Genomic DNA, 15,564 nt, shown 5'->3' with positions numbered 1-15,564 from the left:
TGAGGGTACCAGAATATGGTGTCGTTTGCATTATAATGAGGAAAATTACTTGCAAAACCAATCTTAGCACAGCCAACACTATGGATAATTTTAAAGTTATATCTATTGATCTGTATATAAAATCTCTATACCAGGACAGTTTTGCATCTAACTATTTATTGTGTTGAACACAGTAAAAGTTACTATATTGGTTTCTCCAAAAGAGGAGAAACCTCCATCCATAGATCCCACCCTCAAAATCAGGAGTCCACTGCATCACGAATTCTAGTTGCAGGCACTGTGTTTAAAACCTAATGCAATACAAAAGAGTGAAAACTACACCTCAAAAAACGTTATGACTCTCCTGCCTAGTAACATTTAACAAAGCCAAATCCCAATATAGGTCTCTAATCCATCAAATTTAAATCTCATAAACCTCCGAAGGACTATGAGAGTTCAAAGAGAACCAAGAACAAAATATTAGAAGAAATATCCAAAATCATCTTCAGGAAAGGAGGAACAGAGAACAGAAAATAAAGAGTAAGTAGAGCAATCAAAACTTTTAAAATCTTAAATATGAAGAAAACAATCCTCCCAGTCTTTTGATAATATCTGTTAGAGTGCAACCAACAAAATATATTATTCAAAGACTACCCCCCTACAGCACAAGCTCAGTCACCAAGTATTCACCACAAAAGAACTGACTATAACAGTTATATTCATGGACTTTTATACGGTAGAACAAGCAATTAAAGTACACATTTTATGCCAATGTTGCCAACATCATTAGTAAAAAAATTTATGATTTACAGGATCATAAAGAACCACATTTTGTGAAACAAATTGAGAAAAAGAAGACGCCACAAGTACCTCCAACATATTGTATTGGATAAAAGCACCCATATTATGTCAAGCGTCCCCAAAGTTCTTGGTTTCTCCTCCCTCTGAGACATCACATGATCTACCAGGTTCACAGGGATTTCCTCGAACCCAAGTTGTATTTCAAACTTCCAAGATTTTGTATGCAATTACAACATGTCTTTGATAAAATCAAGATTAAGCGTGTCTCGAACAATAAGGAACAATCCTAAGAAAAAAACAAGTGTTATCCCTGATGACATAATCTGCTGCTCCAGTTCTAGAGGGAGCTTTCTCCCACCCCTAACAGCCTCTATGAGGATGAAAGCCAAGGAACCTCCATCTAAAGCCGGTAGTGGAAGAAGGTTAATGATTGCAAGGTTAAGATTAAGCAAGGCTGCAAATTGATAGAGTCCATCAACATTTGACCTTGCAACTTCTGCACCAACAGCAATGATGGCAACTGGACCTGAAACTTTACTTGCTGTCTGAGAGAAGTTTAGAACAGTCTGTTTTAAGCCATCCAGAACATTATATGACAAGCCCCAAAATTCTCTCCCAGTATAATTGAAAGTGTCCGAAATACTTTTGGGTCTAACTTTTGTAAACTTAACATTTGGTGATAACTGTACTCCAATTTTGCCTGTTCCATCATAATTCTCATCAGGGGTGACCCCAATTTCAAAATCCTGCCCTCCCCTCTTAACCTTAAGAAGCACATTTCTTTTGGGATTTTTCTTAATTACATCAACAACCTCTGTAACAGCATTAGGCCCTCCTTTTTGCAATTGGATTCCATTAACCTCAAGGACCACATCACCCGTAAGCAACCCATCTCGGGAAGCAGCTGAGAAGGGACGAACCTCGGGCATAATAACCCCAGGATAGGCCTCTTGTACAGGCAAACCAACTGACAAGACTTGAGTAAAGATTATAAGATAGGCAAAAATTATATTGGCAACTACACCAGCTGAAACCACTATTATTCTATCCAATATTGGCCTATTCTTAAGCAAATTCTCATCATCAACAGGAATACCACTTTCTGGATCATTATCAGGAAATCCCACAAACCCTCCCAGAGGAAAAGCTCTAATTGAATACTCTACATTGTTTGCATTGAATTTCGCTAAAATTGGACCAAAACCAATTGCAAATTTACTTACATGGATGCCTTGCAGATAAGCAGCAAGGAAGTGACCACTCTCATGAACGACAATTATGGCAGTCAACACTGCAGCTGCCTCCAAAACCGACTGAGCACTCTCAAAGTTCCCATAATCAAACCCGGGAATAGCACAAGACCTGAACTTGAACCTCCTTCCATGTGGGTACCTCCCCCTTTCAGAGAAAACCGGGTCCTTGCAGAGAAAACTAAGCTCTGATGAAGAAAATGAACAACATATGGGAGAAGACAGAGGTTTTGGGAGGTGGGTTTTGGGCTTTGATGGAAACTCTGAGATGGGTGACTTGGAATTGGTTAGCTTGATGAAAGACAAAGAAGAAGTGGGCGGAGAAGATGAGAGGCTAATTACCATGGTTTCTTGGAATTTCTGATAGGATTTTAAGAAGGTGAGGTTTCGTTTTGTGATGTAGGGATTAGATAATTCATAATTTCAGGCTCATTTTTTGGGTTTGTGGAGGGGAAGTCAAGTGACTAAGCTGTCTACTTGTCTTTGCCTACTCCCTCTTATTTTTATTTTTTTGCATTCGTGTGTCGTGTCTGAGCCTTTTAGATGGCCTATTTTGGAACGTGTGATCCATAAAAAATCGGGTCCTACTTATCCGGGTCGCGGGAACCCGGTGGCGGGTTTGGCCGGCGGAGCAGAGTCGTGATCCAATGTGGCCAAGTGTGTACATGAGATTGGCTGGTGGTCTTTCAGAGAGAATCCAAACTCCAAAGGGGTTGGAAGATAGATAAACTATTTGACTTTTCTTCTTGGGTACCAATAATTCCTTGACACGTGTTGAAAAGATCATGTTCAGATAAGTGCCTCCCGTATGGTTTGGGCCTCAGATGATAGTTTGGGCCCTTTGTTTTGTTGGACTGGCCTGGACCTTTGATTTTCGGCTTGCCTTACTTTGTATCTGTTTACTTGATCTATGAACTCTTATTTATGTGGGCAAAAAAGAAAAACATTAACGAAAAATAATAATTTTATGAGTTTCAAGTGGGAAGAGTAATCATTTTTCATGCTTAAATTGGTAGGCACCCCTAAGTTTTTTTGTTGTGCACAATGTACATGAGTCAAGACTCCCCTTTGATTTTCATTATTCTAAACCCCCCCATCTATGCTTGTTTCATGCAAAGGTACCACCTCCAAAGGTAGTTCCAATATCATCTTCTTTTTTGGGTCTTCTCCCAATTGTTATCCGATGGTTTCTTTTAGTTCAGCATGAAGAGTAATGCGCTAGTGTACAAAACAAAAAGGAGGACGTACTGGGCTTTGTTCGTAGGTCCAACCCAATTATCTTTCAAATGAGCCTTTCTTGGCACACTTGAAGTTGAAGCTGTCGAGTTGTCTCCTAGTGCAGATATGAAAAACTGTAAACTACGTAAAGAAAAGTATTAAACTTGTTAATTAACTATCTAATGAAGTCATTAAAAATATGTTAATCAATTAGAAGATAGTCATTTCCTTCAAATAGCAAAAGATTAGACAGAAAAGGATCTTTTGTTTGGAATAAACAAGACGGATACAACAAAATGTTTGCTTGCAAAAGTTAGCTTTTGAAAGGAAGAAGCGACGATTTGGTTTTTAAAATGGGACTTTGAACATTGCCACAAAGATTACTTAAAGGTTCAAAAAGGAAAGTAAAGTAAAAGGATTAAAAAAATCAAAGATGCCCATGATTCTGCCCCAAATCCAAACATATCTGCTAAGTGGGTCTCTGATTTTGATTTTGTTAGGAAGCAGGACAAATGGAGCAGAGAAAAGTGGGATTCAATCAAATCGCCAAAATTTCAAAATGGCTCATATATGGGTCCTTGTCAAACTGGCACATAATAAATCTAACAGCTCCTCTGTTTTCTTGACCCACCCACCGTCACCTACTGATGCAACTGATGATGCTTCCATGACATCAATGCAATACAAAAGTACTGGAGTGTGAACACGTACTTGTTTCCTTAAGAAAATTAAATGGTATCAATAATGGTTGAAATCATATTAAATATTAATAGTTTACACATAACATTAAGTGTACTATATGTTTTAGAGGCCTCCGAATTTTAATGCATTTTGAATTATAAACCCACATAAAAAACAACAAATAAACATTAATCTTGAGCAACCAAAACATTTTATTTCATCCACCCATGTGATATCCACAGTAGTATATAAAGTCAGAAATTTTGAGATTGAATCCATACTTACAATAGCAACTACTCTTTGACATTGATTGTATGTGATACATTTACTGTATCGAAAATAAACTTATACATTCAAATGTTTTTGAAACTATAAATGTACGAATCACTCTTGCATGCAATTTAGTTAATTTAGAAGACATTTATATATAAGACAGTCCTATATGTTCATGGGTATATCAGTCTTATGACACATACAACTTCCTAACCAGGGTTAAGCTAGTACATGGTATTTGGTAATAGACAGGGGAGGGTATTGATGGAAATATTTAATGCAAGCCAAGCTGAAACTGAGAGCAAAGGGTCGTAGGCCCTACTCACCTTGCAGTTATGGTTGCCACTAGCTTCTTAATTGATCCATCTGAAACGATTCCTTTCTTGACAGTTGACAGTACTACTCCTCCAGCCATACAACTACATGCATATATGTCTATCCTCCCTCTCTACCAAGTCTCTTTCATTTTTTAAGTTTTTTGAATTATGTGTTTTCCTTCCTTTGTCATTAATTTTAGTCAGTTCTAGGAAAAAAAAAGAATTATATCTAAAAGCATCTTGTTCAATAATTTAATTTTGTGAATTATTTTGATATTTATTAAACTGAATTGTAATTTTAATTATAATAATTATTCAATAGTTCAGTTCAAAAATTTAAGATAAGAGACAAAGAAATATAATGCAGTCTATGTGTTGACATGAGAGAAACTATAGATATATACTTTTCACATGATGAGTCAGCTTATCAAAACAAATTTCACTTCAAAGTTCATATATATATTTTTTTAAATGAACTATTGATCTCCAATTTGAAATAAACTCTACCATTTTAAGTCATTTTTTTACTTTTAGTTCAATTTATTGTCATAAAATTGAAATAAACCTCTCCAGTACAAATGTTCTAAATACAATTATGTTTTGTTCTATATGTTAGAGCTTGGTAATAGCCAAAGTTGGGGTACAGTTTATATATGATGGTCCCAGAGAAATGCCACATCAAATAATACACATATAATTAAACTACAAAAATAATATTATTTTACCATAGTATATATATGATAATACAACAATATAATAATACTAAACTGTAAATCTAAATCATTATTTAAGTCTACTCTTAATCGAATGTGGTTCTAAATTTAGAGTTCCATTTATATATATATATATAATTAACTAGGCATGACCGCATGAGGATCATGATTCATGAATGTATGATGAGTTGACTAGATAAAATCATGCAATTTTGATGTATTGGCCCCACTATATAGTTTGATGAGGTTGTCAAAGCATTCTAATGATCATCTAATTATTAGAGTAATCTTCACACCATGCAATTGCAGCTTGTTTAATTGATTTCAAATTAAACAATTCGAATTTTTTATTATTAGAAGGTTCATGCAAGATTTTTTATTTTGTACTTATATATATTGCTAGCTACTTTAATATATCATTGTCGTATTAAATTAAGTTATTATGAACGTACTCTTTCTTTTCTTTTGTTTTTGATTTCCTTTTCAGTTTTAACTTTTAAATATATAATGGATGCTTCCATTTCCTAGATAATTAATGGAATTAATAGATAATGGTAGTGGAGACTGGAGAGAGAGAAGGGAATGGCCGACCTGAAAGCAGTACCCCCTTAATTTTCTACCTACTCTCTTCATAACAATCTCACCTACATCATGCTTTTTTCAGCTTTTAATTAAATTGCCAAATAATTCTCTCTCTTCTTTTTGAGCTCTCTCTGATCTCTGCACATGAAGAGTAACTAGGAGTAAAACCCTAGCAGAGGAGTTGAGGATATATGTCGGAGGCATCATTTCTTTACTGGTTGATATAGAAGGGACGTCTTACATATAAAGTCAAAACTGTCAAAGAAAAGACTTGTGATTGAACAAGGAGACAAGACAGACATAATCAACTTATTGATATTAGAAGACCCAAAAGATTTTTATAATAATATCATTTATGGGTCTAATAAAATTCATAGGGAGTTATATGAAATATATTTCATTTGGTATTTAAGGTCAAATAACTCATATCCTCCCTTCTAGCTTAGATATCTTAATTTACAGTGGTTGATATGCATACATACATACTATGCAAATTAAAGAAATAATTACAGTAACAAAGAAAATCGATCAGCTAGCACTAGCCACTAGCTAGTATTCCAATTTCAAAGATTGTAATTAATGAAAAAAATGGATAAGAGAAGGGGGATGAAGAAGAAGCACATACCATAATACCATATAAGAGTAGTAGTTTTGTTTGGTTGAAATTGGATGGAGAGAGATCGAGGTGCAAAAGGAGATATTGACGCGGCTCAATCAAATCACATGGTTACCCAACTCAATATAACCACGTCTTTAAATTGAGGCGCGCCAATACCTTCATTCTCTTTTGTATTTCACAACCTTTCTCCATCACAATTCACAACTATCTTCTTTGCTCCACCGTTCGATCGTCTTCCCCATAACTGCTGCTCTGATCAACTGAACTAGCAAGCTAGTTCATGGAGAGAGAGAGAGAGAGAGAGAGAGAGAGAGAGAGAGAGAGAGAGAGAGAGAGAGAGGTTTCTTGAATTTTTGATACATAATGGATGGCACATATGAGGTGCCTTATATTGAGGACTGAGCTAGCTTTTGGGTTCCCCCACACAGCTAGCTAGCATTTGCTGCCCAAAGGGAAGCAAGGCAAAGCAGATGGTGGTCATGACATAAAACCACCACTTTGAAAAGTTGAAACGGTTTTTGTGTTTATGTACGTCTGCCTGCCATGCCAATCTCAATTTCAATTTGACTCCCCTTTTTTAATTTCTTAAACGTACGTACCCTACCAGCCCTCCACGTGTACGCCAATTCATGCCTTCGTGTCAGACAAGGATTCATTTTTGAGAGTTACGGTAACTCCATGTCAGCAGCAGTATATGTGGTGTTAACCCGACCTGTTTTATGAAGAAAAACCAGATATATCTGAATTGTTTTTCTTAATATATAGAATATAGACTAAACGTACAAATTAAATGGAGGCGGCATCAAAAGTTCATAGTTAATTTGTTGCGCGCAGTTTGTGAATTGTCACCCAACTGTACAGGGCTAAATTTATTTCTATACCAACACCGAATCTTTCCCCAACTACTAGTCTACTACCTTGTCCAGTTACAAACATGCATTAATATTTCATTGTTTGGAATATTTTTATATTACTTTTGAAAAATAGGTGGGTTATCGATCTCAACCAAAAAATTGGTGAGTTATAATGGCAGGATTGCCCAAGTCTAGTGATGTACGTACCCTGTGGAATATAATCCCAATTAAGCTCAAAACTCAAAGGCATGCACCCACAGCCACTGGGATGACCTAGACGGCATTCACAATATTGCAAATCATTGACAAAAATTGAAAGGAGATCAATCAATTATGTTACCGACTCAATTGACCAACTTTAATTTCTTATGAATTGGCACCCACCTATATGTCCAATGTGAATGAAAGTCCTAAAGCTAAATCCAAAGTATGTGAGGATTTCTAGAGGTGGGTGAGTAGGTACAACCCGATTCGATGATTAATCGAGCAAAAGCCAAAAGGTTGTGTGAGACAAACAAAACTTCTCTGCACTTAGGCCTACTAGCCAGTCAGCAGCATGATCAAAAAAACCTTGATTTGGCAGTGCCATAGACACATTGGGTAGTTTAAGCATGGTATATGTAATTATTTAAAACTTTGTTTAGTGTGTAGTGTGTACCCAAATTCAGCTTTCTTAATTTTAGAGGCCATGGTGTATGTAATCTCTTGCTTATTATAAGTATATACATTTTATTTTACCACATGAACATGCATCATGTAAACATTAATTTGTTATTATGAGAATAACGACATATACAAGAATTTCTCATTCGACTTTTTATTTCATAAGAATCTACATCTAAGAATTCTTGGAAAGGTAAAGTAAAAAAAGAATTCGATCACAAATCTATATATATATATAGTGCCTGCAGGCATGCATGCCATGCACTAAGGAATATAATCTGAAGACAAATGGAACTATGGGATTTTGTGAAACTGATAAAATAGATGACCAATTGAAACTAGCTTCTTCAACTGACTAAGATAATTAACTAGGGAAAAAGGCCTAGTAAACCACATAAATCAAAACAGATCGAGTCAACTATATATGGAGATAATATACTAATTAAAACCTTGTTGTTTTGCAGATAATCAAGCTAGGCTTGCATCCTAACCATTTTTAAAACAAGTATAATAGACAAAATACTCAAATTGTCTGATCGTCTTTGGAAAAGAACAATTCCCATGGCTTAGTAGATTCTCCATACTAATTGTTGCGATTGTACAAGCCAAAAATATTTGCGCTTGCAGTTCTGATGTCTTGGCAGTGAGAGTGAATGGTGAAGTCTGCAAAGAACCCATTATGGTTGGGCCGGCCTGGCAACACATTGAACCCTGTTGGACCCTTTGTCATTGTGGCCCAACTCTTTTTTTTGCAACAAGTGTGAAATCTTTTTGTCCTATATATATAACGAATTAATCCAGTATAACAAATATACATAAGAAAATGAAAATCTTGTCTATACCTCATTCCATCAGGACGCCAGCATCAAAAACCAAAACTTCATCCTCACCACAAAAATTTTCAATACCAAAGCTACGCAAGCACAGCTAATTTGTACGTAATCTTTAAAATTTTAAATTGAATATGAGTATACAACAATTTCATTCCAGACTTTTAAATTCATTTAAAATGAATTTGAGTCCACTGAATACGCCCACCAAGATTGACTAATGAATGACTAGTTAGCCAAACACAAAGGCAATCTTCTCAGACAAATTCTCTTGATTTCCCAAAACATTCTCCAACACTCCATTGAAGCATATTTCGTTTCAGATGGTTCTGTCATCCGCAAAACATCCAAGTTTCTAATGGCTATCAAGTGCGTGAGCAGTGTTTCTCAATTGGGTTTCGAACACTTGCGGTCTAGGCCATCTGAGCTGGCTTTGAATCGGGTGGGTCGGTCGGAGAAAGTGAACAAATGGGTGTGCTTTAATGGGCTTTCGGGCTTACCGGTTCACAGGACAATAAGGTCTGTGGAGAACAACAAGCCGTCCAAGCCAACCAATGAGTTGCAGAGGGTTGTTGATAACATAGAGCTCAATGTTTCCAAGAGTTTGCATAAGGATTTGAGCTCTTTTCCAAGTGGGTTTTCTTATTTCAACTTGTTTACTTCTTTGATTAGCTTAATTTGTTTCATTTTGCTTAATGCATGACTTGTTAAGCTATTCGTGTGTATTTGTGCATGTGTGTGTGTGCGCGCGCTCGCAGATTGTTGAGTAAAAATTCAGTATTGTAATTTTAGCTGTGCTTGCGTAGCTTTGGTATTGAAATTTTTTGTGGGAGGATGAAGTTTTGGTTTTTGATGCTGGCGTCCTGATAGGATGAGGTATAGTTTTGTTGGGAACTTGGGAGACTAATGTTTGGAATAGTCCTACAATGCAATACTGGATTTTAATGGATGTGTTAAAGAAATTTTTAGTGAATATTTTGTTGATAGAAGGGAAAGAAAATAGGACCTTTCAATCTCTTGTGCAATATGGAAATCACCATTCGTCCATTTTACGTTTTGTTATGTTAGTTTTGAAAAGCTTCCTCTACTTGACAAGCTTCATGATTGCAGGACCGTTAACTGTATCTGATTTCTCTGCTACTCCTGATGATGGTTCAAAGGTCCGAATATCATTCAAGGTGTGGTTTTAATTTCGAGAAAAAAAATCAATGGAATTGCTGCTGCAGTTCTATCAGCTGTCATCACTTATTTGGTTGTATTAATGGTGCAGGGGATACCAGGTTCATACACTGAGGATGCTGCACTCAAGGCTTACCCTAAATGTCAAACTGTTCCCTGTGATGAGTTTGAAGATGCTTTTAAGGTTTTGTTTTATGGGACTAGGATGGACTACAGACTTCCAATCGTTCTATATTGCTTTATGCAACACTCAGAGAAACTATTTAATGAGTTATTCCAACTTTTTTGCTAATGACTCAGTTTCAAAAGATGTGGACTCCTGTATACATTTTTATTTTTTGGATGAATGTGGACTCCTGTATATGTTATAGAATTGTAGGCAATAAAATGATGTCTCCCTGAGCTCATCCTGCAACTTTGAATTTTATGGCAGGCTGTGGAATTATGGCTGGCTGATAAAGCAGTTCTTCCTATTGAGAATTCCTCAGGTGGAAGCATCCACCGCAACTATGATTTACTTCTTCGTCACAGGCTTCACATCATTGGTGAGGTGCAGTTGACTATGAATCTGTGCCTTCTAGCGCTTCCCGGTGTCAGAGTGGAACAGTTGACACGTGTCCTAAGCCATTCACAGGTCAATCTTTGATTTCCTCTCTCTAATTATATATTGGGTTTGCAAGAAGGAAAGGGATTTGTTGCATACCGGAGACTAGTTCTGTTCACATAGAAAAGCTGGCTAATAAATGGATTTCAAATTATTGCTTTGCAGTTTTAAAATTTAGGAAATCTTGTTTCAGGCACTTGCCTTAAGTGATAATGTCCTCAGTAAATTAGGTGTTTCCAGAGAAAACGTTGATGATACAGCTGGTGCTGCTCAGGTGACTTTCATTTGTTCTTTTTACCACTTAATTTCAGTTTCTCCTACATACCAGAATTTCTTTAACCTAAGTTACCTAACTCACATAATATTGTTTAGTATGTAGCCTCAAATGGCTTGAGGGATGCTGGTGTTGTTGCAAGTGCTCGTGCAGCAGAAATCTATGGGCTCAACATGCTTGCAGAAAGAATCCAGGTATGGTCTTGCCCTTAAATATGTCTAACGTCTGTAACTTATTGTTTTACTCTCTACTTGTTGTGATGACGTTGGATAAAAATAATGCATGGAAGCTTAGATCATTTATTGTTTGGTAATGCACAGAGCAAAATACTTTAGGCCTCTAAGAAAATGAACCTTTCATGCCTTGTGATTAATATCAATTATGACCTGTTTACACAACTTCCCAGAGGCACTTAGTTATATAAATATTCTGCTTTTGCAAAAAATTGGTACAATTTAGCATAAACTCCATGGCTTATACAGGATGACCTTGACAATGTTACTCGTTTTCTGGTACTTGCAAGAGATCCAATTATTCCAAGAACCAATAAGCCCTTTAAGGTAAGATTTTCATTTACCCCAAGCTAAACTTTTTTTAAATGTTCCAAAGTTGATTAATATTTTCCTTCATTCCAGACAAGCATTGTATTTACTTTAGATGAGGGCCCTGGAGTCTTATTTAAAGCCTTGGCAGTGTTTGCTTTGAGGGGCATAAATTTGACAAAGGTAACTTGTATTAACTATTAGTTTTATTGGTGTATATTTCTATATGAAAAGCTTGATAATAAACTCTATCTCTATTCAACTTCAGATTGAGAGTCGGCCACAGAGAAAACGGCCATTAAGAGTAGTTGATGACTCCAACACTGGGACTGCCAAGTGAGTTTCATTAAAATCAGTACAAGACTGTATTGCAACTGCTATCAGGTGTTCTATTATACAGTTTCTGTCATCCCTTTGATACATATAGATTACAGAAGTGAAACTAGGAAAAAGAAAATTGTTGAACTGCAGTGTCACAGACGCACATGGCATGATTAGTGACTAGTACTACATGCACTTTTCATGTTTTTTCTTTCAATAGGTGTGATATAGATCTAAGCTATGCAGGACATGTTAAATTATCTTGCACTTCACGTTTCAGGTATTTCGACTACCTTTTCTATATTGATTTTGAGGCATCTATGGCAGAGCCCCGTGCACAAAATGCTTTGGGACATCTGCAGGTTTGTTTTCTTTAATAATTGTTGTCCAAGTTCGACCTGCAAATTTTTTATTTGGAGAACTGTCCTACAAATCATGTTGAAGATGTGTCATACTCGTAGAATGATCAAATTTCCTTTTAAGCTACAATGGTTTTTGTATTTAAGTAATTGTTAAGATAAATGGTATCATGTGGGAAGAGAAACTTATATATTTCAAGTTATTTAGGTTCTGTTTAATGTTTAATATGTAAGTATTTCACAATTTTGTTGTCTGAACACGTTTTTTTGCTCCCAAATCCAGCTTTAAATTCCTGTGTTTACAATTTATAGACATAGTTCATTAACTTCATCTGAGAATTGTATTACAATGTTTGTAACTTCTTAGCAGGAATTTGCAACTTTCCTTCGGGTGCTTGGTTGCTACCTCATGGATACAACTCTATAGCTGCCTGTCTCCTTTTTTGTGTTCTTACATTTATATATATCCTGTTCAAGCCTGTGACAATTCCAAATCATTTTTCCCGAAATCATATTGTATTTATTCCCGCACAGGCTTGAACACGCACATTAATGATTTGGTTTAAGGTTCTTTCCCCATATTGGTTGTTCCAATTGTTTAAGATCATCTTTGTAGCGAGTGTTCTTTAATGAGATACTGGGAGTTATACCGAATAATTGATGGAAGCACAGCAGGAAATGGTAGTGATAGTAGTAATAACAGAGACACAATATAATGAAGATTTGATTCAAATTGGTGCAGGCAAACCTATAATGAAGATGAGAACAATATAGGGAGACAAATGGAGTTTAGGATGTATAATTACGTAACATGCTGTCAGAATCTTAGTAGATAATCCACCCTTGTGGAGGTAATTGATTCCTTTACTGAAAAGTAAAAAGAAGCAAGTAAAAGTCTTTGGACTTTTGCTGGGTTCCATAATGGACGATGCAGCTTTCACAAAAAACACAAATGGGTTGGTTCTCATGGTTCTCGTGCTTAGATAGACGTGTCATGGAAGAGAACTATGATTTTGCTTTGGCTTATTTACACCATTGCCCCTGTAAGATACATTTTTTTTTACTTTGTCCCCTGAAACTTAAATCCTCTCAGTTTGCCACCTGAACTTCACAAAGTTATTGCAAAAGACCCTATGCCGTTAACTCTGTCAATTTTTTCGTTAAAATAGCTGACGTGACACTTATATGGCATGAGTGAGACTCTTTTTTAGTTATGTAAAATTCATGTGGACAAAAAAAATAATTTTTAAACTAAAAATAATAAGATCCATGTCAATTTTTTATAATTTTGCTTGTCTACATGTATCTTACATAACTAAAAAATGGTCTCACTCATGCCATATAAGTGTCATGTTAGCTATTTTAACGAAAAAATTGACAGAGTTAACGGCATAGGGTCTTTTGTAACAACTTTGTGAAGTTCAGGTGGCAAACTGAGAGGATTTAAGTTTCAGGGGGCAAAGTGAAAAAAAGTGTATCTTACAGGGGGCAATAGTGTGAATAAGCCTTTTGGTTTTGGGTTTCTTTTCCCTTCGGATAAAGATTCTTTTGTATTTTGACAAGTTCTGTTTTATTATGATTTTAAAAATGTTTGTCCTATAATTTGTGATTTAATAACGGATTTTGATAACATACTATTTCAGATGATTTGACAAGAAAACATCATGCTCTCTTATGTGTGGATGTAATTTTCATTTCATCGGCTGCCAGAGAGGTGAGAATTCAAAGTCTTCTACTAAAAGTCTAAAACTTCAGAGTATCACTATGCGTTCCTTATATTCTTTTGTTCTAGTAAGTTAATTAACTTTTTGCTTGCAAAGGAAGAATTGTCAAAAGCAGTTCAAAGTTGGTGGTCTATGCCCTGTGATGTGGTGCGAATCATAACAAGGACATTACTTGGGTCACCCATGGGTACCTTAAGGTCACCTTTTTTTTTTTAAATCGTAATTTTGATAATGCCGGTGCATAATTGGAACCGTTCATTTTTTAAATCACCTATTATAAATCATCTTTGTAAAAAAATTAATTCAATCGGAAATCATTTGGTTATATAACTGTTGTTGATTAAATAGAAAAAATTAACAATTTGGTCAAAAATCACTCTTTAATTGAAAATTATCAATTTTTTCTACTTAATTGACAACAATTATATAATCAAACGATTTTCAATTGATTTGATTTTTTACACAGATAATCTTTAATTGGTTATCTAAAAAATGAACGATTTCGATCATGCACCGACATTGCCAAAATTGAAATTTGGAGAGATGTGATGACCTTGAAATACCTTTTGGGAGTGACCCAAATATTGTCCTTATAATAATAGAGGAAACCCATTTTTTAAAGAAGTAACTGAAATTATATACAAGAATTATACATCTTAGTTTTGGGGTCTAAGAAAAAGAATTTAAAATGTAAAATGCAAAATGCAACTAATAAGTGTTGAAAGAAGGAGAAGTATGAGGGTTATTCAAAGTCGATTCACAATAATTGATGGAAACTTTTATACAAGGTATCAGTACTGTGTTGACATCCTCTGTTGGTTTAAATTATTGTGCCTTTAGTGAGCGGCCCCCACAGCCACACAAATATATTCTATTCCACCCTTGTTTAGATTCTGTCACCCAGGGTTGTCTTTTTCATGAAAATAATGTTACATTATACATGGCTACAATACAAGCTAATATAAATTTAATTAATACATTTTTTAGTTCATCAATTGTTGATGTACTTGTATCAAACGTGTTTCAAGTACCCTCTTTGAATCGAGACTATATCTATGGATAGATACAATCACTTGCCAAAGTTTTATATCAATAGAGAAAAGAAAATTAACAAAGTATTGTATTATTTTAGTTAACTATGTTCCAAGATTTCAACATCTCTTCCATTTTTTATGAGTTATGACTTATGAGTAATATTATGGTTCTGTTTATTGACAAGGGACCATATTTAACAATTTGTTAATCTAATTATACAAGCAACTTTATGAGAGCTTATAACTTTAATGATAGAATATTTTATTCCCACATGTACGGAAAATACTCGATTCTTACAAGCCACTTTAATTTATAAAATAAAAAACCCAGAAATCCTTTTTTTGAATATTTGTATTTGATTTTTGATAGGAATAAAAAAGGTTATTTACGCTTACATATTTGAGATTTATTGTATTTTCATATACACTTTATGAGGTTTTTAAAATTATACATACACCTTCTGAGATTTTAAAATTATTGCATATAACCTCCTACAAAAAAATAATAAATAAAGAAGAAGATATTGAGGTTGGATCTCATATTTGAGTAATTTTATTAAGCCATTTCACCCTCTTAGGAAGCTTTTTTTGCATATTTTTTATAATTTTTCGTCTTAGTGTAGGGGGTTATGTACAACTTTAAAACTTTAAGGAGTGTATGTATAATTTTTAAAACTCTAAGAATATATGTAAAAATACGATAAATCTAAAAAAATGTAAGTATAAATAACTCAAAAATAATATCAG

At 34.9% G+C, this 15,564-nt stretch overlaps 2 protein-coding genes across 5 annotated transcripts; one reads left to right on the top strand and one right to left on the bottom strand.

Annotated features, from left to right (window-relative positions):
- Window positions 1-664: 664 nt before the first annotated feature.
- ARASP (chloroplastic membrane metalloprotease) lies at window positions 665-2,527 on the bottom strand. Its single transcript, XM_086242706.1, has one exon. It carries the CDS (start codon window positions 2,373-2,375, stop codon window positions 1,008-1,010), a length of 1,368 nt encoding a protein of 455 aa, XP_086098832.1. The 5' UTR covers window positions 2,376-2,527; the 3' UTR covers window positions 665-1,007.
- Window positions 2,528-8,956: 6,429 nt separating this feature from the next.
- On the top strand, window positions 8,957-12,638 carry LOC147288137 (arogenate dehydratase/prephenate dehydratase 1, chloroplastic-like). 4 transcript variants are annotated; one of them, XR_015121796.1, is made up of 11 exons: window positions 8,957-9,412; window positions 9,891-9,958; window positions 10,051-10,143; window positions 10,393-10,593; window positions 10,757-10,837; window positions 10,936-11,031; window positions 11,320-11,397; window positions 11,473-11,562; window positions 11,648-11,763; window positions 11,981-12,062; window positions 12,430-12,538. XR_015121796.1 is itself a non-coding variant. In XM_086240863.1 (11 exons), the coding sequence occupies exons 1-11, from the start codon at window positions 9,139-9,141 to the stop codon at window positions 12,484-12,486; spliced, it is 1,191 nt and encodes a 396-aa protein (XP_086096989.1). In that variant the 5' UTR covers window positions 8,957-9,138; the 3' UTR covers window positions 12,487-12,638. The 4 variants fall into 4 exon arrangements, 2 of the variants coding, with proteins under 2 accessions (XP_086096989.1, XP_086096990.1); XR_015121797.1 differs by having other exon boundaries at window positions 12,427-12,538; XM_086240863.1 differs by having other exon boundaries at window positions 11,648-11,715; window positions 12,427-12,638.
- Window positions 12,639-15,564: the final 2,926 nt, after the last annotated feature.

This window comes from Dryas octopetala, chromosome 4, assembly GCF_963921425.1.
Source record: "Dryas octopetala chromosome 4, drDryOcto1.1, whole genome shotgun sequence".
Classification (NCBI taxonomy): Eukaryota; Viridiplantae; Streptophyta; class Magnoliopsida; order Rosales; family Rosaceae; genus Dryas; species Dryas octopetala.
Note: the sequence above shows the minus strand (reverse complement) of the source record. Positions and strands in the feature narration are given on the sequence as shown.